Source organism: Schistocerca piceifrons, chromosome 2 (genome assembly GCF_021461385.2).
Source record: "Schistocerca piceifrons isolate TAMUIC-IGC-003096 chromosome 2, iqSchPice1.1, whole genome shotgun sequence".
NCBI classification, from domain to species: domain Eukaryota; kingdom Metazoa; phylum Arthropoda; class Insecta; order Orthoptera; family Acrididae; genus Schistocerca; species Schistocerca piceifrons.
The window spans coordinates 467,181,825-467,207,215 of NC_060139.1; the positions used below are offsets into that span (position 1 = coordinate 467,181,825).

At 41.9% G+C, this 25,391-nt stretch overlaps 1 protein-coding gene across 1 annotated transcript in view; it reads right to left on the reverse strand.

Annotated features, from left to right (window-relative positions):
- LOC124775491 (homeobox protein OTX1) overlaps positions 1–25,391 on the reverse strand; it is a 107,928-nt gene that overhangs the window by 13,050 nt on the left and 69,487 nt on the right. The window contains exons 7-8 of the mRNA XM_047250324.1: positions 14,482–14,598; positions 14,269–14,421 (exon numbers count right to left, since the gene is read on the reverse strand). Of these exons, the coding sequence (XP_047106280.1) occupies positions 14,269–14,421; positions 14,482–14,598 (270 nt within the window). The remainder of the gene's footprint in view (positions 1–14,268; positions 14,422–14,481; positions 14,599–25,391) is intronic.

Here is a 25,391-nt window from a genome sequence, read left to right on the forward strand (position 1 = left end):
GGTTGTACAGAAAATAGACGTCAGTGAGAGAGGTTAGTAGTTCTTCGCATCTGCCCTGCCACGTTTCAGAATTACGTTAACAATCGGCGCCTTTTTGGGACGGCCCGTTGTTCCTGCGACGTACGATAGACAGTTGGTAGAAGAGAGAGACAAGCTATTCTGCTCTTTCGTTATAGAATCAGCCGGTTTCCCGTCAGGTGCGGCCGGTGGTTTTTGCTCGGATGAATGTGTTCAGCTGTTTTTCAGAGCGATAGAACTGTGACTCCATTCTAACTACACCCAGTCTTCTCGCAGGTTTCCTAGGTAGTTGTTACCCAATCAGAGACGCATACAGACGCATCCTCTCACAAAAAACATGAAATTGTTTGAAATGAATTCAAACTTTAGCTTTAAGCTGCTTTTCCGCTGTGGAAAAAATTTGAGTTCATCATTATAATTGTGGTCTGTCTTTTAAATGGATATATCTCCCCGCTATGAAACATGGACCTTGCCCGCTGGGGCGTCTTGCTTGTCTCAACGATACCGATAGCCTTACTGTAGGTGCAGGTCCTATCGGAAGGATATCGCCGGCCGTTGTGGCCGAGCGGCTCTAGGCGCTTCATTCCGGAACCGCGCAGCTGCTACGGTCGCAGGTTCGAATCCTGCCTCGGGCATGAATGTGTGTGATGTCCTTAGGTTAGTTAGGTTTAAGTAGTTCCAAGTCTAGGGGACTGATGACCACAGATGCTAAGTCCCATAGTGCTCAGAGCTATTTGAACCATTTTTTTTCGGAAGGATACCTGCAAAGAGGTCAGTTCAATATTTCATTCCTGAAGAGGGACAGGAGCATTTTCAACAATTCTAGGGGCAACAGTCTGGAAAACAATTGACTAGGCTGGCCTTGCAACATCAGACAACATGGCCTTGCTATATTACTACTGCGAACGGCTGAAAGCAAGAGGAAACTACAACCATTACGTTTTCCGAGCACATGGAGCTCTATTGTAAGGTATTAATGATGATGGCGTCCTATTAGATAAACTATTCAGGAGTCCCCAATGCGGATCTCCGGGAGAGGACTACAGGGGAGGGTATTGTCATATGAAAAAAACTAACGTGGTATTCTACTCGTTTGCGTGTAAAATGTTAAATCCCCTAATCGCTTAGGCAGGATAGATAACTTCTCAAGTAAAATTGACGATTGAAAGTTAGATATAACGGAAATTAGCGAAGTGAGGTGGCAAGAAGAACATGAACAGCAGGCTAGTTCAAGTTTATCAACACAAAACAAAGAAGAGGTAATGCATGAATAAGAAAATAAGAATGCGGGAACGGTATTACGAGTAGCATAATGAATGCATTACCTTATCCAAGACAGACATGAAGCCAGCACCCACCACAGTACTACAATTTTATATGTCATCCCCCTCCGAAGACAATGAATGAATGCATTACCTTATCCAAGACAGACATGAAGCCAGCACCCACCACAGTACTACAATTTTATATGTCATCCCCCTCCGAAGACAATGAAAAGATTGAACGAACGTATGATGAGACAAAGAAATTACTCAGATTGTTAAGGGAGACGAAAATTTGATACTGAAAGGGACTGGAGCTCGACTGTAGCGAAAGGACGAGAAGAAAACTAGGTGAATATAAACTGGTAGAATAGAATGGAGCGGTAAGCTCCCGGTAGTGCGTATTTTAATACTTGGTTTAGGAGTCATGAAAGAAGGCTGCATACGTGAAAGAGACCCGGAGATTTCAGAGGGTCAGACTAGGGTTACTCAAGGATTTAAAAAACAAATTTTAAACTATAAAGTATTTCCCATGGTACATGTGGACTCTGCCTATAATTTATTGGTTATGAACTGCAGATTAAAACTGAAGAAATTACAGAAAAAAGGAAATTAAGGTGGGGGCTTGAATATACAAAAAAAAAAAAAAAAAAAAAAAAAAAACCAGCTGGTGCAGTAGATGGAAATAGTTAGCTAGAAAATTTTGCTTAAACAGTGAATGGATAACTTTGATAATGAAATAGTGAAGGCAGCAGAGGATCAAACTGGCTGTATACGTGAAAGAGACCCGGAGATTTCAGAGGGTCAGACTAGGGTTACTCAAGGATTTAAAAAACAAATTTTAAACTATAAAGTATTTCCCGTGGTACATGTGGACTCTGCCTATAATTTATTGGTTATGAACTGCAGATTAAAACTGAAGAAATTACAGAAAGAAAGGAAATTAAGGTGGGGGCTTGAATAAAAAAAAAAAAAAAAAAAAACAGCTGGTGCAGTAGATGGAAATAGTTAGCTAGAAAACTACGCTTAAACAGTGAATGGATAACTTTGATAATGAAATAGTGAAGGCAGCAGAGGATCAAACTGGCCCAGTACAAATCCTTGGATAAGACACGCGATAGTGAATAAAATCGACAAGAGGAGAAAATCTAAAAATCCAGTAAATGGAGCATCCAAATATGAATATAGAGGTCTAAAAAAATGAGTGACAGAAGTGCAGAATGGCAAAGCAAGAATGGCTAGAAGAAAAATGCAAAACTGTGGAAGCGTGGGAAAGATAGACGTCACCTACAGGAAAATAAAAGAAACGTTTAAAGAAAGAGAAGCAGATGCTTGAATATCAAGAGTTCAGGTGGCAAACCCGTACTAATTAAAGAAGGTAAAGCTGGAATGTGTAAGAAATTTTCAGAATAGCTATGCAAACGAAAGAAACTTAATCAATATTATGGAAAGCGGACAGGAGGTATATGAAGATGAGATGAGAGATGTGATACAATGAGACGAATTTGACAGAGCAGTGGAAGACCTTAGTCGAAAGAAGGATCAGGAGTAGACGGCGTTCTCTTAAAATTATTGAGATCCTTGGAAGCACCAACCATGACAAAACTATTCCACCTGGTAAGCAAGAAATATGAGACATGAAATACTCTCAAACTTCAAGAAAAATGTAATAATTTCAATTCCAAAGAAGACAGGCGTTGGCGGGTGTGACTATTACTGAATCATCAACTTAATAAGTCATGTTTGCAAAATATTGATACGAATTACTTAAGGAAGAATGAAAAACTGTAGGAAATGCAGAAACACGCGAGGTAATGCTGGCCTTATGACGTGTCTTAGAGCATACAATGAAGAAAGGTGAACCTCCATTCATAGCATTTGTGTACTTAGAGAAATTTTTTGACCATGTTCAATGGACCACTCTCTTTGAAACTCTGTAGGTAGCTGGTATGAAATACAGGAAGCAACAGAAACAGAAACCAGACTGTCGTTGTAAGAGTCGATATACATGAAAGAGTCACTTTATTTGAGAAGAGAGTAAGAAAGGATTTTAGCCTATCCCTTATTTATTCAATTTGTACATAAACCAAGCATTAAAGAAAACCAAAGATTACTTTGGGCTGAGAAAGTTCTGGGAGAAGAAATAAAACCTTAAGGTTTGCCGACAACACTTTAATTTTGGCAGAGACAGAAAAAGACTTTGAAGAGCAGCTGAACGAAATGGGCAGTATCTTGGAAAGAGATTAAAAGATGAACATTAATAAAAGAGAAACAAAAGTAATGGAAAGCATATGAATTAAATCAGCTGATGCTGAAAGAATTAAATTAATAAATGAGACGCTGAAAGTAATAGGGGTATTCTGACATTTGGAGAGCAAAGTAACTGTTGACGTCAGGAGTAAAGACGATACAGGGTGAGTCAGAAGGGAAGGTACATGCGTTGAGGGGTGATAGTATTAGCGATTCTGTATAAAAAAAGTCATATGAACATATGTCTTGTAATTAACAGTCTCCGAGGAAGCTAATGAAAATGAATAGGAACGGAATAAATGCAGGTGATAGTAAATGAAACATTGTAATTTAATGTTTAGTTTAATGTATACATTTCCTCACAGAAAATGTTCAAACTATCTACCATCAACTGCAATGCATTTTTGCAACTCTTGTAGGCGGCTGCTTTGTTGCTGATCTGAGCTCATTCATGCGGTCCTTTACTTGAGCAAAGCATATAAACCACGAACGAGAAGTTGCTTCTCTGTGTCCATACAGCCCTTCTAGACTTCGCTCTTACGCCAACTCCACAAACAGTAATCTAATGGAGTAAGATCGGGTGTAACATAAGCATTCTTGGAGAATTTCGTCAGTGACCTCTCATATGCGAAAACACTGATTGTGAGGCGAAACTGGCGACTCAGTTACATTACTCTATAGGCATATATTCTTAGCAATCACATAGGTCGTTGTACACAACTGCTACTTTCTTAGCCTAGTAAAACTGTGATTTCTTAGTAGTCGTATTACTTCTGATGTATGAGACACGTGAGACACACAACTGACTGATTTCGAAAGTCCACTGAAGACTACCTCTCGATGTTTTATTGGTAACATCTTCGCAGGAAAAATATCGCTTGTTACTTCATCTGGTAGGAGGCTGATAACAAAGTAGCCTATTACAAACGCAAGGATCTGAGCTGTAACTGACATACTTCCAGTTCTAGGCTTTCTTCTGGACGGCAGCGACGACGTACGTTAAGCGCTTAAAAACTTACTCTCTCGAGTCAGAGCGCGTCTCTAGTTTTTGCACATTACCCTTGAGAAGGCAGCAACCATAAATGGCTCGCCGCTGTGCAAGTAACTATCTTCTAGGAGCTGAATTCACATATCTTCACGTAATCTCTCAATGCTATTGCCGAGTAAATCGTTTCAGTATATCCACATTTTGCGCTGTCCTCAGCAATTTAACCTAGCACAGGTATTGCCAGTGAAAATCAGTGCGCCGGCGAAGTGGCTGTGCGGTTAAAGGCGCTGCAGTCTGGAACCGCAAGACCGCTACGGTCGCAGGTTCGAATCTTGCCTCGGGCATGGATGTTTGTGATGTCCTTAGGTTAGTTAGGTTTAACTAGTTCTTAGTTCTAGGGGACTAATGACCTCAGCAGTTGAGTCCCATAGTGCTCAGAGCCATTTGAAAATCAGTGCAGCATGTAATCTATTCATCTTGATATGCTCAATCAAATGGACTTCATAGTACGCAACTATCCCCACTTCAGTGCTAAGTAAAGTGATCATGGACACGTAGGAAAGATGTATTGCTTTACCTATAAGTTTAATGTGGTTCTGCAAATCAGGGAATAGTATGGCATTTTTCACTGCCGTAACTGATACATTACTTTGTACTCGTACATTGACTGCTCAGTCTCGGAGCAGAAACCTTCCATATTGTTTAATACATAAGGTGCATATCCTTGGTTGTGAAGTTGTCAGGGAGTGCTATAGTGGGTATCCTTGATGTGAGAATCGAGGAGCGAAGTTCATCGAAACCGACAAACGGGGACTACCTAAAAACTTATTTGTTTGATCTATTCATGACAATCTCAAGTCGGTGTAAATTCCTCATTTTGTTAGAGAAACAGTTACTGTAATTAGTATGTAAACACATAATTTGATCCTAGTTATATTTAATTTATTCTCATTATATGTTCAGGGATATTAAATAATTTTATGTGTAGGATGACTGACAAAATTACATCGTATTTCTGGCGCTTTGCTATTTCTCTATGGGTGTTCTGTAAGTAAGCATTTTGAAACGTAGTAAGTCGATTATAGTAAATTGGGACCAATTTTTCCTTGTAGTAACCTATTAGCTTTACTACAAATAGAGCTGTAGTAGTCCTTGTAGTAATGTGAATGTCACATAAAATCACTTCTCTCCTTTCACAGATACTTATTTTCAAGGTGAGCTTTGAGGTGAGAAATTGGCAGAAACGCGAGACAGCCAGATCCGGGCCGGCCGAAGTGGCCGTGCGGTTAAAGGCGCTGTAGTCTGGAACCGCAAGACCGCTACGGTCGCAGGTTCGAATCCTGCCTCGGGCATGGATGTTTGTGATGTCCTTAGTTTAGTTGGGTTTAACTAGTTCTAAGTTCTAGGGGACTAATGACCTCAGCAGTTGAGTCCCATAGTGCTCAGAGCCATTTGAACCATTTGAACCAGATCCGGCGAAAGCAGGGGCAACAACGCATTCTTGCACTCGGGTCACGGCCACAGCTGGTAAGATGTGCGGGAGCCTTGCTGCTAGGCTACAGCCTGTCTCTCTTTGGCACTCACCTCTTTTTTCTTCAACAAATTCCATTCGGCTACGGTTACCTGTAACAACATCAACTCCCTTTAGGAATTCAATCGATTCACATTCCAAAGGACTGACCTAAAAGCTTCCTGGAAATGAATCAATTTTTTTTTTTTTTTTTTTTTTTTTTTTTTTTTTTTTTTTTTAACGTGGTAAGTAGGCATTTTCTGTGGTCTTCAGTCCTAATGCTGATTTGATGTAGCTTTTCACGCTGGTACATATTGCACAAGTATCTTCATAACTGTAAAGCTATTGTAACCTAATCCACTTGAACGGTCTTACTGTAGTGAAGCCATGTTCTAACTCTAGCAATTTCATCTGCCACTCACCTTCCCCTACTCTCCCGCCATCCCCTCCGACACTTCTCTCCGCAACCAATTTAACACTTCATTGACGTCTCAGGATGTGTTTTATCAACATATCTCTTCTTTTAGTCCAGTTGTACCAGAAGTTTCTTTTCTGTGCATTTCGACTCAGTACTTCATTATATGACTGATCAATCCATCGCATTTTTAGCATTCTTCTAAAATCCAAACTAACACTTTTGAAAAATCTTACATTCTCTTCTTGTCTGTACTGTTTAACGTGTACGTTTCACTTTCGCACAAGGTTCTACTCCATTCAAATACTTTCATAGAAGACTTCCTATCACTTAAATTTATATGCGATGTTAAAATATCTCTCTTTTTCATAAACAGTTGTAGCTAACTGCTCTAAATTCTCTGAGTCAACCTTGCTGATTTCCTACAAATACTTCGGGCCTATTAATATTCTAAAATGCGTATTACTTGAAATACCTGTGTCAGCAGATGACACCTGCTATCAAAAATGACAAGTCTGTGCGAAATTGTAAAAACCACGACTCATACACATTAATGCCAAACCGAACTTGAATACTCGTTCTGCAACTGTAAGAACTACTGACGTCGGAAAGACCCGAGAATACCTAAAGCAACAGCTATTTTAGTTGTAGCTATCTCATCCAGTAAACAACAACACTGGCAGGTGACATATGAACAGTTACGAAGGATAACAAAAATAGCCACATGTGACTTCAACAACTCAGAGAACGAGCAATCCCTTACTGTATTTCAGATAAGCACTAGTTCATTCAATAAAAATGGTTCAAATGGCTCTAAGGACTATGGGACTTACCTGAGGTCATCAGTCCCCTAGACTTAGAACTACTTAAACTTTACTAACCTAAGGCTATCACACACATCCATGCCCGAGGCAGGATTCGAATCTGCGACCGCAGCAGGAGCGCGGTCCCGGACTGAAGCGCCTATAACCGCTCGGCCACAGTGGCCGGCAGTTCATTCAGTACATCGTGCTTACCAGCAATTGAGGTTACGTACTAAAATCGTTAGTGATATAAAGCAAAATAAAGGTAGAAACTTCAAACGATGATTCTCCATAAGAATACTCGATGAAATTGACCATGTGAATAAAGTAGCACGACGAGAAGCCGTAAATTCAGTAGAAACAGAGATCTGTCAAATTTATAATTAAACTAGTTTCATAAAACACTATTGTCACAGGTTGATATACGGTGGAGGAGGAGAATGTGAAAAGATAGGGTAAAACAATGAGAGGTATGTCTTCGAATGATATAAAACGATTATCCAGCTTATAGCCTAGTGCATGCCATTCTATCTCACGCAACTTAGGTTGTTTATGTGACTATCTTACTAGTTGTTTACACAAACCGCTTCTCTTTTGGCTGCACGACGCTCAATGGACGCAGTTTCAGGCCTTACACAACATCTCTATTCACTGTAGAATAGTTTACAGGGCATCCGAAAAAGAACATGATGTAATAATTCAGAGAAGGTAATATCAGAAGAGTTTCTTCAGCAGTGTCGCACGTTTAAGAACGTAATATGTTTGAGGACATTTAAGTCATGCAATAAAGACCAGAGGAGGAACTGTCATATCCGAAATGTCAGCCTAATATCCGTGACCCACAATGATAAAGAAGTGAGTTACTGACAACTATTTATCGATGTTTACGGACATATAATGCAGAAGGTACGATTAAGCTATGACAGTATTTGAAAATATCAAATGGCAAATCTTTCAGTTTCTTAAACGGGAAATCTAGGGAAGTGGAATATGGACAGTGAACATCCAAAAGTTCAAAAATTGGGTTGCCATACTAGCAATGGAAAGATGCATGTTTGATATAACAATATGGGAGAGAAAAACAAGCAAATGGTTGAGCGGAAAGACTGGCTTTGAGGACGTGATAGTGGCTGTCACAAAACTGAAATGGAGATGGGATTTGCATATGGCAAGACAAAATAATTGGGATGGATAGAGGAGATCCTGATTTGGATCTCCATAATAAGAAAGGAACCAGGAGGACTACCAAATGGAAGGTACATTGCACAGTGGCGCGAACAGGCTGATCGAGGCGGTCCCACAGATTCTCGACTGTGTTTACATCCGGGTAGTCTGGTAGCCAGGGCAGTATGGTAAACTCATCTCAATGCTCCTCGAACCATGCACGTACATGCGAGCTGCGTGATATGTTGCATTGACCTGCTGGTAGATGCCATTGTGTGGCGTAAAACAAACTGCACGTAGGGACTGACATGGTCCCCAAGGATAGATGCATGATTGTGTTGATGCATTGTGCCTTCCAGAATGGCGAGATTATCCAGGGAATGCCCTCCGGCCTGGGTGCCTATTCTGTATCTTTCCGCCATTGTGCCGATCGTTTCGGTACTCAAGAGCACCGAACGGTCTAGTACTCGAATTAGAGCCCCAGCATTATTCAGTATGCATTTCGGAAGCGACACCGTTCGGGTCTAGAGAACCGAAGCGCTGTTGTCGGTTTGCGTCAAGCAAGTGGACTACTTAATCATCTGGATCTCTAGGAGCGAGTTATAACCACATTCTCTTTATCTTCTTATTCTTTGAAACTCTCAGAATCAATTTTTCGGGTGTTTTTATAGATGTATTAGTACAATGTGGTACTACACATTATTCCTAACTCATTTTCCGAAACGTAAAATCCAAAACACGATGTCAGTGTGAATGAGAATAAGATGACATGATGCGGCATTTACGACAATCTTCAGAATACAGTCAAATACGCTATCGTTATTATGCATGCATGGAAACATGCAGTCAGAGAAACTGTAAAAATTTTTATGCATTTCAGCTGAGAATCATGGAAATGAATATACTGCGCCTGATATTGTTAAGGAGGAGGCAAGGGCGAGGAAGGCAGGCACGTCAACTCGATGGAATGCAGCGTCATGCGTTATGGCAACGTAAACACAATTTTCGGTACTTGGAAGAATAGCGCGCCTGTGTCGTCTGCTAGCCGCTTTGTGTTCGTGGCGCTGTACGCACTGCAGTGCGCATATGCGGATCTGCGGCAGCTTGCTTTTGATTGGATTGCACGACACAAACCGACAACAACGCTTCAGTTCTCTAGACCCGAACGGTATCGCTACCGAAATGCATACTGAATAATGCAGGGACTCTTAATTCGAGTACTAGACCGTTCGGTGCTCTTGAGTACCGAAACGATCGGCACAGTAGCGGAAAGATACAGAATAGGCCCCCTGGACCCTTCCGACTATTATTGTAGGGTGTTTCACGCCGTACACGCCAGCAACAATCTGTCCAATGGGAGTCCACCTGTTGCCTTTAGTGAGCGTCAACTTGCGGTACTGGCGTGCAAATTCCAGCCTTCCTCGCCGATGAACAGCAGTCAGCACGGGCACATCAACCAGGCGCCTGCTGCGGAGGCCCACACGCAGCAACGTTCGCTGAACGGTCGTTGAGGAGACGCTGTTGGTAGCCCCTTGGTTGATCAGGGCGGTCAGCTGCTCAACAGTTGCACGTATGTTCGCCCGTACACATCTCCGCAGTCGTCGTTCTCCCCTATCGTCTCTGGCCCATGGGGCACCGCAGTTGACTTGACGCCTGTTTTGGATAGCGGCATTTTGCCACGCACGGTATACTTTAACCACGGCGGCACGCGAACAGTTAACGCACTTAGGCGTTTTGGAAGCGCTTTCACTCTTGACCTGAAAGCCAGTGATCATGCCCTTAGGGACGTCAGGTAAATCGCTCCGTTTCCGCATTACGATAGCGACTGCTGTGTTTTCTGCGTTCCCCGACACGCTTCCACTGCTAGTGCTCCCACCAGCCTTCTGTGAGTGGTTATTGCCCGTCGATGTCGAACAAAGGCGATGGTCACAAAAATGTGAATGGGCCTTGAGAATGACGGTATAAAGAAACAAGCACGGCAAACTTGGATGCGAAAAACTGATGATAGTAGTTTATGAGGCTTAGACTACTGACAAATATGGACCACGCACGCCCCAATTTCTGCCGCGTTAATATTTCAAACCAGCATCACAGTCACTTGATGGAGGGCAATAAGCCAGGATTCTGTCATTTCGTATTACGCAAAGTGGAGCCGATATTTACTATTTTTCTTATTTATAACTGAAATCAAGCGTTGTTTTTAACAACTGAACGACTTGTTGTATCAATTTACACATGTAGCAATACAGTTTACTTAATTTTTCCGAAATTCCCAATATTTATGCGATGGTTTTAGTTTCGCCGCCTTGAATGGGTAGAAAACGGTTTGAAACACTGTACTGCAAATGTTTCTTTTTACAAGCGACAGAATTATTACTGTACAGTTAATTTCTGTATTTGTTGCACTGCCAGTCATTTAAAATAGCTTATCGCTTCCACAGGAGTAGAAGACAAAACGTCAGTTTGACATGGACTATTTAGTTTTCTGGTGATTCCTGAATAATTCGTGTGAACTGTTTTATAATACTTTTACAAGAAATGACGTTTGTTTCTATTCATAACGTCCGGTTTTTACCCAAAATAAGCGTTTATGTTTTACGAATTTTGCTTAATCTAGTACAGATACCGAAACAATATAAAGGTAACAAGTATATTATATTATATTAGAAAAGTTGATTATGTATAAAACTCTTGTAATGAGTCTGACATTAATAATGTATCGTCTCAAATCTTTGCCGTTCATAGAGTTTTAGATATGACGGTTAACGTATTATTTCTAGATAGATATGTAATGACGCTATCATCCAGTTTGTAATGTGATGTATGAATAAATGCTCTGAAATAGAAGACTGTTCGCATGTACAGTCGTGGACAAAACGAGCGGTACCCCTCGCCTTTTCGTTATACTGATCCGCACAGCTTTAAAGTCTGCTACACAGCATAACAGGCATGGCGACGAAGTGCTAGCAACAAACTATGCACAGGCTTGAAATTGGAAAACTACCCGAATTTTCTCAGACTATTTTCAATCATGTGTAAGACTATATTAATGCTGTAACTCATATTAATGCTGATTAGTGTGTTAAACACAGCACGTAAATATAAGATATAAATGAAAGAAGAAAAGCTAATTAGTATGAACTGTACTAATAAAAATGAATTTCAGCTTATCGAAATAACATAACTGTTTTAGTAAGACAAAGTACCCAGATCGTTACGAATTAGCAAAATATTATGCGCATTCGGCCGCGTAATGGTCTGTGTCAACGTTCAGACCAGTCATTCTGGATAACCGTTGCTGACCTACCATGAAAGTGTGCGAATTTAGCAATGCGTGAAGATTCATAACGAAGTTCAGTTAAAAAACATTCAGTGCCACACTTAAGTCAATTCAGTTATTGACAGAAGCGGCAAAAGTAGGCAACAACAAGTATGAAATTCTACAAGAGTTTCATATTGACATCCACAGGGCGCCGGTACAGCATGAAGGCTGCAATAAAACGTATTGGGGGCGCGAGAATGTCTTAAAATTGCTTTACTGATAGTCTATCTGCCTCCATCGAGATTAGAACCGTAAACAAACCAGACCTCTCTTGCAGTAGCAAACACCTTTCACTACACCAGCAGACAACCCAGGCAAACAGCCCTCTATTATTGCCCCAGACATGAATAAGCCGGCAATTTAGCAATGAAAATGGCAAAATGATCTGCAGTTCCTGTTGCATAGAGCTTTTCGGACTCAAAAACATGAATTTTCTAGCTTTATGTCACCGCTTACGTGACAATCATTCAGGGTGTTTATCGAAATAACAAAATACTGTCATTAGCTAGTAAATTTAGTAGGATAACTCTGCACCACCCCAGAAAATAAATGGAGACCTAGCTGCCAAACGTATTCTACAATGTTTCGAATTCTCCATTAGACTCGCCACAGCCAGAAAACGTTCATTGGCTGAAGTGTTTCTTAAGCTAGCTAGCAATGGGGTTAGGTTAGGTTAGTGTTGTTTAACGTCCCGTCGACAACGAGGTCATTAGAGACGGAGCGCTAGCTCGGGTTAGGGAAGGATGAGGAAGGAAATCGGCCGCGCCCTTTGAAAGGAACCATCCTGGCATTTGTCTGAAACGATTTAGGGAAATCACGGAAAACCTAAATCAGGATGGCTGGAGGCGGGATTGAACCGTCGTCCTCCCGAATGCGAGTCCAGTGTGCTCACCACTGCGCCACCTCGCTCGGTCAGCTAGTAATGGGAATACTCGCACTTATAAGACGCGGTGGCATTAATACTGGGATCTGAATTACCACATGTATAGACAATTTTATTTGCATTCCTGTAAACGTAATTTGGATAGAAAGCGTAGCTACCATTAATATGCTGATGTATCGACTGCAAGTAGAACATTTCGAGTAATGAGTAGGGGGAATTATTTACGCGACCCTCATCTTCAGTAACTGTCGCAGCTATTTTTGTTGTTAGGATTTCGTCATCCAAATCGGTAAAAATGGAACCCTACTAGTCTCACTTTCTTGACCGTCTATCTGTCTACCCAACCCTTAAAACCCGTTTACCTCGAGTACGGGTAGACATAATAAGCGGAAATGTATCGCACTTCCTACAGTATACGATCCCTTGGTGATGTAAAAAAGTGAGCTTCTATGTCAACTCAATCTAAACATACGGCCGTTTATGTAAAGAAAATTTACGCGGAAGGTCAAAAAATGGCTCTAAGAACTATGCGACGAAACTGCTTAGGTCATCAGTCCCCTAGACCTAGAACTACTTAAACCTACCAAACCTAAGGACAACCCACACGTCCATGCCCGAGGTAGGATTCCAACTATGCGACTGAAGGAGCCGCATGTTGGTGACTGAAGCGCCTAGAACCACTCGGTCAACGCACCCGGCGAAACCCTTTTCCCCTCACGTATAATGATAATACATACTGTCCAGTGAGGATAAACTGTATTCGCAAGCAACTCAGATCGTTTGATCACGGAACTTTTACTAAGCTACATTCAAATTTTGTTCGAAGTCGTCTGCAATATCCACTTATAAACACTCTAGGAACGTCGTATGCGATATCCACATCTGAAGACGCTGGCAGATACTGCAGTACCATAACAAGTAGTTAAGAATTTATTGTTATTGGTCCGTGCATGATACTATATTTCAGTATCAATTTAACGCACCTAGATGTTTGTTTATGGCTGAAAATAATGTACAAAAAATAAATAAATAACAAACAACTTCGATGTTCAAGTCAAATGTAACTCAGATGTCGCAATTACAACATAATTTCGTTGTTACATCAACATGACTAGATCTACAGGATTTCTTTGCAATCCAGACTTCCGTGCCTGGCAGTTTGTCAATTTCATGCCTGTGCATAGGATGTTGGTAGCTCTTCGCCGCCTTGCCTGTTATGCTGTGTAGCAGATTTTAAAGCTGTGCGGATCAGCAAAACGAAAAGGCGAGGGGTCTCGCTCGTTTTGTCCACGACTGTGCTTAGTAACGATATCGCCCCTTATCTTCAGCCTGAAAATTCACTGACTTAATGTGGAAAAATGTGGTTGCAAATTTGTTTGTGTATTTGAAACAACTTTACGTGTGGAACGAATTATTACTTCCTTTCATGTCTTTCGTTGCAACAAAACACTGCACAATATTCCAACACTGTAATAAAAAAATCTTTACTGAAAATAGTACAGTTAAGATAAACTGAACGATATTCCAAGAGCCACCTTGAAGTGAATGCCGCCACCAGTCAGCTGATCGAGGTGTCGGTTTCAGTGTAATAAAGACATGCGCGGTCTGTGTCATCTACGGTCTAAGGTATGAGGATGTCTGCAGGAGGTCTACGCCCAGCAATGGCAGCTGAGAACGAGATTTCGACTGTCGAGTCAAGTCGTGCAGGTACTCACCAGTGGCTGTGACGTAGTCGTGATGCTGGCGCACGGAGGCAGGAGAGCCGGCCCCCGGGGGCGGCGGGGGCGGCGCGCCGTAGTCGTGGTGCTGGCGCAGCACGCTGCCGTTGCCGTTGCCAGCGCCGGGCGAGCCGCAGCCGTCGTAGTCGCCGTGCCGCGGGCTGCCGCCCCCGCCGCCGCCCACGTAGTCCTGGTGGCGCAGCGCCACCCCCGGGCTGTCGTCGTAGTCCTGGTGCTGGCCCAGCACCGCACCCGACTCGTCCAGCTGCGGGCACACCACCCTCCCTTACAGTCCGCTAAAGCGACATTTTTACTACGGACAAAGGCCTCTGATGATGACAGCAACACGAATGAATCACGTTTCGCTGCAATCCATACATGATAACTTCTCCATTATCATCACGAGATACCATGACACGAGCTGCTTTCAAGGACTTAAGTACACCTATAGTTCAGGAAATGCAGTAAGTGAAGCAGGCAAAAAGGAATACAAACGTCTCAAAAATGAGATCAACAGGAAGTGCAAAATGGCTAAGCAGGGATGGCTAGAGGACAAATGTAAGGATGTAGAGGCTTATCTCACTAGCGGTAAGATAGGTACTGCCTACAGCAAAATTAAAGAGACCTTTGGAGAAAAGAGAACCACTTGTAAGAATATCAAGAGCTAAGATGGAAACCCAGTTCTAAGCAAAGAAGGGAAAGAGAAAGGTGGAAGGAGTATATAGAGGGTATATACAGGGCCGAAGTTCTTGAGGACAATATTATGGAAATGGAAGAGGAGGTAGATGAAGATGAAATGGGAGATATGATACTGCGTAAAGAGTTTGATAGAGCACTGAAAGACCTAAGTCGAAACAAGGCCCCGGGAGTAGACAACATTCCATTAGAATTACTGACAGCCTTGGGAGAGCCAGTCCTAACAAAACTCTACCATCAGGAGAAGAAGATGTATGAGACAGGCGAAATTCCCTCAGACTTCAAGAAGAATATAATAATTCTAATCCCAAAGAAAGCGGGTGTTCACAGATGTGACAATTACCGAACTATCAGTTCCATAGGTCACAGCTGCAAAATACTAACGCGAATTCTTTACAGACGAATGGAAAAGCTGGTAGAAGCCAACCAGGAGGAAGATCAATTTGGATTCCGTAGAAATGTTGGAACGCGTGAGGCAATACTGACCCTACGACTTATCTTAGAAGAAAGATTAAGGAAAGGCAAACCTACGTTTCTAGCATTTGTAGACTTAGAGAAAGCTTTTGATAATATTGACTGGGATACTCTCTTTCAAATTCTGAAGGTGGCAGGGGTAAAATACAGGGAGCGAAAGGCTATTTACAATTTGTACAGAAAGCAGATGGTAGTTATAAGAGCCGAGGTACATGAAAGGGAAGCACTGGTTGGGAAGGGAGTGAGACAGGGTTGTAGCCTATCCCCAATGCTATTCAATCTGTATATTGAGCAAGCAGTAAAGGAAACAAAAGAAAAGTTCGGAATAGTTATTAAAATCCATGGAGAAGAAATAAAAGCTTTGAGGTTCGCCGATGACATTGTAATTCTGTCAGAGACAGCAAAGGATTTGGAAGAGCAGCTGAACGGAATGGACAGTGTTTTTAAAGGAGGGTATAAGATGAACATCAACAAAAGCAAAACGAGGATAATGGAATGTAGTCGAATTAAGTCGGGTGATGCTGAGGGAATTAGATTAGGAAATGAGACACTTAAAGTAATAAAGGAGTTTTGCTATTTGGGGAGCAAAATAACTGATGATGGTCGAAGTAGAGAGGATACAAAATGTAGACTGGCAATAGTAAGGAAAGCGTTTCTGAAGAAGAGAAATTTGTTGACATCGAGTATAGATTTAAGTGTCAGGAAGTCGTTTCTGAAAGTATTTGTATGGAGTGTAGCCATGTATGGAAGTGAAACATGGACGATAAATAGTTTAGACAAGAAGAGAGTAGACGCTTTCGAAATGTGGTGCTACAGAAGAATACTGAAGATTAGATGGGTAGATCACATAACTAATGAGGAGATATTGAATAGAATTGGGGAGAAGATGAGTTTGTGGCACAACTTGACCAGAAGAAGGGATCAGTTGGTAGGACATGCTCTGAGGCATCAAGGGATCACCAATTTAGTACTGGAGGGCAGCGTGGAGGGTAAAAATCGTAGAGGGAGACCAAGAGATGAATACACTAAGCAGATTCAGAAGGATGTAGGCTGCAGTAGGTACTGGGAGATGAAGAAGCTTTCACAGGATAGAGTAGCATGGAGAGCTGTATCAAACCAGTCTCAGGACTGAAGACCACAAAACAACAACAATAGTTCAGGAAAATAAGTTAATTCTGCAAAACTAACTAATTCTTTTTCACTTTCGTATTTTGTTACGAGTCAAGTTTACTATCTTCATATATACTAAGCTGTCGAAAAGCAACACTGAGCTGAACATGAAACGTCTTTAAAATTGTTTTGGTACGGGTCATGGCAAGGTTAGAGTTCAGACAAAATTATGTCACCCTTGTCTTCGTTTTAAGCTTACTGGACAAATAATTAGTCATCCCAGTGCGCACGAACAGATGAATTGTTAAACCTTTATAGATGGCGCAGCGACCGAGTCGCTCGTCCAACCGTACCACAGTATAATCTCCACAGAATATTCTCTATTCAGTGACCGCACACGCACTGCCTGTACGTGAGCATAATGAAATAGCGATCAGTGAGACATTTATGTTTCAAGCTGACATTGTACGTAAACGTGGGTAAATGCAAGGACGTGACAGAATGGACAAAAGGGGCAATCGCGTTTGGCCGTGCCCGTGGCCATGCGGTGTGTGAATTTGCTGGATTGGTTGATTTTTCCGCGGCGTACTGTTCATCGTGACTACAATCAGTGGTGTAACACCCGTGGCCACGAAACACGACGGCTTGTGAACCAAAACCGCTTATAAACCAGACAGGAATTGCTACAGGCAGTAAATGAAGGTCCGTCCTAGCCTGTTAGCGAGAGAACGTTGTGACGAGGACTGCATGCAATGAACACACAGACACATAAAGCTGCGCGTCTTCAGTAGCCTGGAAATCATCGAAAGTGAACAACAGATGACTGCCGGAACATAATGTGGTCTCACGAATCACAGTTGCGAAAAGGTCCCGCGCAAAATCGTGGTTGGAGGGTGTAATGGTACTTGAATTACGTAACCATTACGGCAGCTCACCTGAACCTCTCGTTACCAGCAATATTCTACTGTGTTTCTGTAAAGTAGTTGACATATTTCTGAGACAACATTCAGGTTTGATTTCATTAATGTAGAAGTACTTTGATTCATCGATATGTTTATATTGCAATGATATTATTCTTGTGTGTATTCTTTCTTTTGTCACTATGATCTTTGATGTACTTGTAACTCTGATTTTTTGGGCGCGCAAGTAGTTTGTTAGAGAGTCGGACCTTGAAAAAGTCAAGTCTTGGACGTCATGTTGGAAAGACGCATATTGTAGTCAGCTTATAAAATGTGAACTTTAACAGTGAGGAAGATGTTTTCAAGTATGTTTTGTATTGTGAAGTGATGTTTTGTGTGTTACGTGATATTGCAACAAAAGCAATAAAAAGGAAGTGTAACTTAAATTCGGAGTGCTGATTATTTTTTTACATCACCATTGTGCTAACGTTCTAAGGTTTAATCTTCAAGAATGGTTTGTGAAACACATCTATAAAAGTTTGAATATAGCAGAATAAAACCTAGGCCTCTTTGCATCCGAGCTTGGGGTCATCACCACCTAGATTTTCGACGATTGAGCCATGATTGTACAACGAGACCAGCGTGGGAAACACGAAAAGATGAGTGCCTAGTTTATTCCTTATTACATGAAATGACTTTATTAACTGTGCTCTAATGACACCTGTCACATGCAGTATTTAGCAGCGTGAGCAACACCACAATCATTATTAAATTTTGACCTTTGTTTGGTAGGGTTGTTAGAAGGGGGAGGGGGGGGGAGGATCACGGTACTCGGTTCTTACTTGAGCAAGGAAGGCGAGGTAAAAAATTTTTAGTTTAGCCCGGACCAGCGGGCATTTGTATAGCCATGTAACAGTATATTAAGAAAGGTTTGAACGAAGCACCGGAGCTGGCGCCCAGGAAAGTTGTACGAATCTATTAATTCCTTTTTGCAAAAAGGTTTGAACGACGCACCGGAGCTGGCGCCCAGGAAAGTTGTACGAATCTATTAATTCCTTTTTGCAAGATATTTTAATTGGGCTGAAATTAAATTACTCCGGAGTGGAGCGAGATTGATGGTTCAAATTTGGTACACTGGGCTATTGGACCTTGTTCGAAGATGAGTTACAGCCGTTTGAAAACATCTTGCCTCATCTGGATTTTTCGGGTTAAGAAACACATTTTCCTGGGACGTATTTGCAACGTGCCAATTCTGTACTGTAAATTTGTGCGAATCATTTGAAACTTTGCACGAAGGTACATAAATGGCTAAAGTAAAAGTAAGCTCTCCAAAGATCTGTATCCGTTGTTGAGATACGATGGTTTAAACTAGAGTTAAATGTAGCACGTAAAATTCGTACTTACGTAAACTGAATGTGCAGAAACGGTTTAAAGTGAATCAAATAAATAAAACACGTATTCTTAAGATAAAATTGAACAGTCGATTTCAAAAATCTTGCATCATTCGGATTTTACATTTAAAAAACATTTTTCTTTTTGGTAAGTCTTTTTACGCGCGGCACTTGTATGTTTCAGACTTGTGCGAATCGGTTCAAATATTGTAAGAAGGTGCACAAATTCATGTAATTAATGGTCGTCCTGTTGTTTTGTGAAAGCTTTATCCGTTGCCATGATATAGTGGTCTAAATTTGCACAAAAAACGCACGTAAAACCCGGTTTTACGCGAATTGCAAGTGCTGAGACGGTGTAAGGTGATACAGATGATAATAAAAAAATGCATATTCTTACAGTAATTTTAAGAAGTGTTTACAAAAATCTTTCATCATTCGGGTTTCACGTGCGAAAAATCACGCGTTTTGCACACGAAACTGGGTCTCGTAGAAATGCGTTGCATTTAGGGTGCTGCACTTGGATATAACGTGAAGAACTGGTTATTACAGATGATTGCCATTTCGTTGTTTATACGTTAAAGATATTATTCACAATTGGCGTAAAATCATCAAAACATCTTTCGATGTGCAAAACAACGCATGTACGAAATCAGAATTATGTCCACCCCTGCACGAAATGATATACTGTTTGATCGAGCACTTAAAGCTTTATTGATGACCTCGGCCGGCCGGAGTGGCCGAGCGGTTCTAGGCGCTGCAGTCTGGAACCGCGCGACCGCTACGGTCGCAGGTTCGAATCCTGCCTCGGGCATGGATGTGTGTGATGTCCTTAGGTTAGTTGGGTTTAAGTAGTTCTAAGTTCTAGGGGACTGATGACTTCAGCAGTTAAGTCCCATAGTGCTCAGAGCCATTTGAGCCATTTGATGACCTCGCAGAAAATTTAACTAACCTGAAGTTGCCATAAAAATAATTGTCAGAATAAGATCATCTTATTTCGAACCAACGGAAAATGTTTTACTACGTCGTCGAAAAATGGTTCAAAACACCATAAAAAAACCTGTGCCAGATCAGTCGTCGCCCGAGTCAACAATCGGCTGCCAAGTTATCGCGGTTCAATGTCGAAGTTATGGGAGAGTAATAAAACTTGAGAACCAGAACGAAAAATGTTCCTATCATGTCACATAAGGCAAATACGTCCTAGGGATCTAAAAGAAGGTAACTAGCTTTTCGACTTATCTGGCAGCTTCAAAGACATTTGAATCTAGACATGAGGACACATTCGCCCTTTTTTTACAAGTTAACCCTACTTCCCCAGCATAGTTAACTCTCTTAGCCACAAGGTGCATCTTGCAATTTATAAGCTAGTCCCTGATCGTGTGCCCAAAATCCAGAAGATTCGCCAGCCATAGTAAACAATAAACACTGATCAGCCAAATTACTATGACCACTGCCCACCGCGAAGTTGGCTGCAGCCTGGTGGCGTTGCGGGCTCGTGACGCGCTAACAGAAGTATGTAAGCGGAGCATACACGGACGCGGGATCACCCTAGCGAAGATAAGGGCTGAAAATGGAGAAATCCATTGAGATACGCAACTTTGACAAAGGGTACGCAGAGCCCGTGTACCTGGAAAAGGGCGAAGCCGGTCGAATGTTCACGTGTTCCTGCCGTGAGCATCTACGGAAAGAGGTAGGAGGACAGTGAAACTACGAGGGTCACTCCAAAAGAAACGCAAACTATTTTTGTGAAAATACAGTTTTCATTCTGCACATGTGAAAGTTTCACAGTGTGTAGATACATCCTTCCCGCTTGTTTTCAAACTTAGTTCAACCTGTTCCCGTGAGTGGCGCCGTCACAACATGTCTTCAAAATGGCTGCTACACTTGACGTTCGTAAGAAGCAACGTGCTGACACAGAATTCCTGTGCTGTGAAAACGAGACAGTGGCAAACATCCACAAGCGGTTGAAAAAGGTGTGTGGAGATGCTGCTGTCGATCGCAGTACAGTTAGTAGGTGGGCAAGCACGTTACATGATGAAAGCGAGCTCGGCAATATTGAGGATTGTCCTCGCAGCGGCAGGCCTCGTACTGCACACACTCCAGACAATGTGCAAAGAGTTAACGAATTGGTGACTGCTGACAGACGCATCACAGTGAACGAATTATCTCGCTACATTGGGATAGGAGGAGGAAGTGTTTTCATAATAGTGAAAGAGTTGGCGTTAAAAATGGTTTGTGCCAGGTGGGTTCCCAGGAGTTGACAGTGGCTCACAAAGAAACAAGAAAAACGGTATGCAGCGAACTTTTGGAACAGTACGAGAATGGTGGAGATAAATGTCTTGGAAGAATTGTGACAGGTGATGAAACATGGCTCCATCATTTTTCACCAGAGACGAAGACGCAGTCAATGGAGTGGCATCATGCAAATTCACCCAAGAAAAAAAATTCAAAACCACATCTTCTGCTGAAAAAGTTATGGCTACGGTGTTTTTCGATTCCGAAAGGACTCTTGCTTATGGACATCATGCCAAGTGGAACCACCATAAATTCTGATGCATATGTGACGACACTGAAGAAACTTCAAGCTCGACTGAGTCGTGTTCGACCACATCGGCAAAAGCAGGATGTTTTGCTGTTGCACGACAATGCATGGCCACATTTCAGTCAAAAAACCATGGAAGCGATCACAAAACTCAGATGGACAATACTGAAACACCCCCATTACAGTCCTGACCTGGCTCAATGTGACTACCATCTCTTTGGGAAACTGAAAGACTCTCTTCGTGGAACAAGGTTTGAAGATAGTGACTCCCTTGTGCATGCTGCCAAACAGTGGCTCCAACAGGTTGGTCCAGAATTTTACTGTGCGGGTATACAGGCGCTGCTTCCAAGATGGCGTAAGGCAGTTGAGAGGGATGGAAATTATGTGGATAAATGAAAATATTGTTCCTAAAGGATGTACCTACACACTGTAAAACTTCCAAACATGTAGAATAAAAGATGGATTTTTAAACAAATAGTGTGCATTTATTTTGGAGTGACCTTCGTACAACTAGACGCTAATTATTGGACGTTCACGACTCTTTTCAGCACGTGGGATTCGGAGGCTTGTCTAATCTGTAATGTAGGATAGATGGTGATCTGTGGCATCTGTGCCGAAAGAGCACAACGCTGGTGCTCACACAAGTGTTTCAGAGCACACCGTTCATCGTAGATTGTTGAACATGGAGCTCAGCAGAAGACCACCCCTCCGTGTTCACATGTTGACCCAACGACATCGTCAATTACGATATCAGTGGGTACCGGATCATCGGAATTCGACGGTCGATCAAAGAAAATGTGTCGGCTATTGGGGTGAATCACATTTTTGCTACTCTAGATCGATGGTCGGCTCCAGAAACACCGTCATCGAGGTGAACGGCGGCTCGAAACGTGCATCACGCCACGGACGCAAGCTGGAGGGAGTAGTATTATGCTATGGGAAACATTCTCCTGCGCTTGCATGGGACCTGTGGTAGTAATCGAAGACACGCTGACAGCTGTAAACCACCTGCATCCCTTCACGCTTGATGTCTTCCACAAACGCGATGTCATTTTTCAGCAGTATAATTGTCCGTGTCTCGGAGCCAGAACCGCGCTAAAATGGTTGATGTCTCGGCGACCAAATTCGCTTGATGTAAATCCTATGGAGCCCATCACCGCGTACGCAAATCAGCGGCTCGTTATTTACGCAAATTACATGAACTGTGCGTAGACATCTACTGCTACATACCTCTACAAACCTACCAACAAACTGTCGGTTCCTTGGTACGGAGAATCGATGATGTATTTTGTTCCAAAGACGGACAAATAAGCTATTACGCAGTTGGTCATAATGTTTTGGATCATCAATGTATAGTATAATATGGCCGATGAATAGCTAAAAATGTTTTTCTGGGGGGTTAAAATTTCTGTTGGTGGATTTGTCCCGGAGGGACGCTAAAACAATTTATTAATTTCTGGGTGGAGAGGAGGGTATAATTCCTGCCCAAAACCCACTCCCTGTTACAAATATAGTGAGGATTGTAAGAAAAGATAGACACAAACTTATGTGTTTCTGCAGAGTGGATTGCATCTACAATAGGAAGTATCCGAGAGTGGGGGTGCGTCTGTAATAGATAGTACCCCTGAGTGGGGGTGCATGCATCCTAAATTCTAATGACACGTTATGTCATACTGGGTAACACAACAACTGCTACGTTGGGCGACATGATGGCATGTGTCATTTTATACGACATGACATCATGTATCATGTTACTTTATTTGATACGATGCATTATATTGCATGACATGGGTACTAATACTAACAAGTAAAACAGAGTGAATATGTCAAAATATTTTGATTTAAATGTGTTTGAAGCTGCCACGTAAGTCGAAAAGGTAGTTGCCTTCTTTTACATCTGTAGCCCCGCCCAGGACGTATTTGCCTTTTTAGTGCTATTGTATGACTATTTTTCATTCTGGTTCAAATGATGCACGTCGTCAAATGCACCGAAGGCCAATTGTAGCATTTCATCCAGAGTGTGTGCAAGGTCAGGTCCAAGCCGGACATGGGTCTGTCATGGTTTTTGCTAACACGAAGCACTATGTTTACTTAAACATTCTGAATGGTCGGGTGTTGCCTTTCAATCAACATATGCACGGGTATGCTTTGATACCACTATTTTCCGAGAAGACAACAGCAAAGTTCATCGGCTGGAAGAAGACGTGACTGGTTTTCTGAACACTTCCCCACCCTATTACATCTCTATTAGCCTGCAAAATCACCTGACTTGAATCCCCCAGAAAATCTGTTGGACATGTTGGAATGGCGGGTAAAATTGCGAAATCAACATCCCCGGAATTTGGTGAAATTGCGCAATCAAATATTTAGCGAGTGGCTTAACTTGGATGCGAAGTACCTCCACAATCTTGCGGACTCACTTCTTAATTGAATCCAGGCGGTTGTCAAATACAGGGGCCGTATTATACGGTATTAAATGATGCAGTAATGAATTCTGTAGGGAGTGATTAATTTTTTTGTAGTGAACTTAAACTATGTATTGCACGTCATAACATCCCACACCCAGCTCCATTCAGATCTCACAGATATATAGCACTTCGTTAATGTTCGATTGTTGTAGCTCTTCTCGTTCGTATTATGTTACACCTTTTCATGAGCAACAGGAAATAGGTTCTTTTCCTTGGGGACAATCTGCTGTTGTCATTGCAGCTATTCAGCTTGCTTCTAGAGTACAGTCTGACACACATGCGACGTAATTACTACTATGAGACTGTTTCACGTAAGTGTTACCTGATGAATACGTACCGCTTCAGTGCTCAATCTGCTTGCAGTTCATTTCTGTACTGGCAGCCCGTAATCTCTAAACAGTTTCCCAGATCCGTCCCGACTTTCCATTACATGCAACTTTAACATAGTAGATTGATTCATTCAAATTTCTGGAAGAAGCACGATTGCAATACACATGTGTGCAGTAAGCAACAGTACAGATTCGTTGACGCGTCATGACTGACTATTAAGAAAAACTCAGTATCGAGACTGAAAAGTCCAACAGCAAACACCTTTTGTGAAAATAAGATGATTCAACTGCATTGCGTAGGTGGCGATCAAGCTTTCCTTTTGTAACGATATTCCAAATGACATTGTGTCTTTATGTGCGCATTTTTTGCCCTAAGCTAATTTATCGATCTTTGTCTACTAAACTGAGCCTCATCAATAATATCCATTACATTTTAATCTCAGCGTATTTCTAGATTTTAACCCCTGCCGCTTCATTCGTTCCCAGTATTAGCATATCTGCCTTACTTGGTAATGTCCCCACCTTTGTTCCTACTTCTACGTAACAGTATCTCAGCGGATAGAAAGTAATTGCATGAAGACGAACCGTCGTATGTATATCGTCAAGCACACGAGACATATAAATGATGAATAAGCAAATTCCTCTGAAATATGTTACAGTGCGTTGCTACGCGAAATAATATGCCTAGTGATTTTGAACGTAGCATCCGTCCGATTGCCGTCATTGTCCATATCCCCATATCAATTCGCAGGCAATCTGTGGCACGAGGCATTTGCATGAGTGTACTTCGTTCTTCTCTTGACATGCCTCTCTTCAGATCGGCTTATTTGTGTTGCGCTTCTCGTGATCCCACCGACTGAAATCATAGGTGCCGAGGTAGGGTAATTAAGATGGCTAACCAACCAAGATTTAGATCGTCACCAAACATGGGACGGAGAAGAGATCTACATTTGAATCGAACCTTGCATGAAACCTGTTGCGTTGAACAAATCTCTCTCTCTCTCTCTCTCTCTCTCTCTCTCTCTTTCTTTCTCTCTCTCTGGTTGGAATGAGAGCAAATATTAACAAACAAGCTGCAATAAGGTCAGAATCTCATGTTACTCCTATTTGGAGCTTGAGAACCAATCTCTAATAGAAATATAGATGAATACT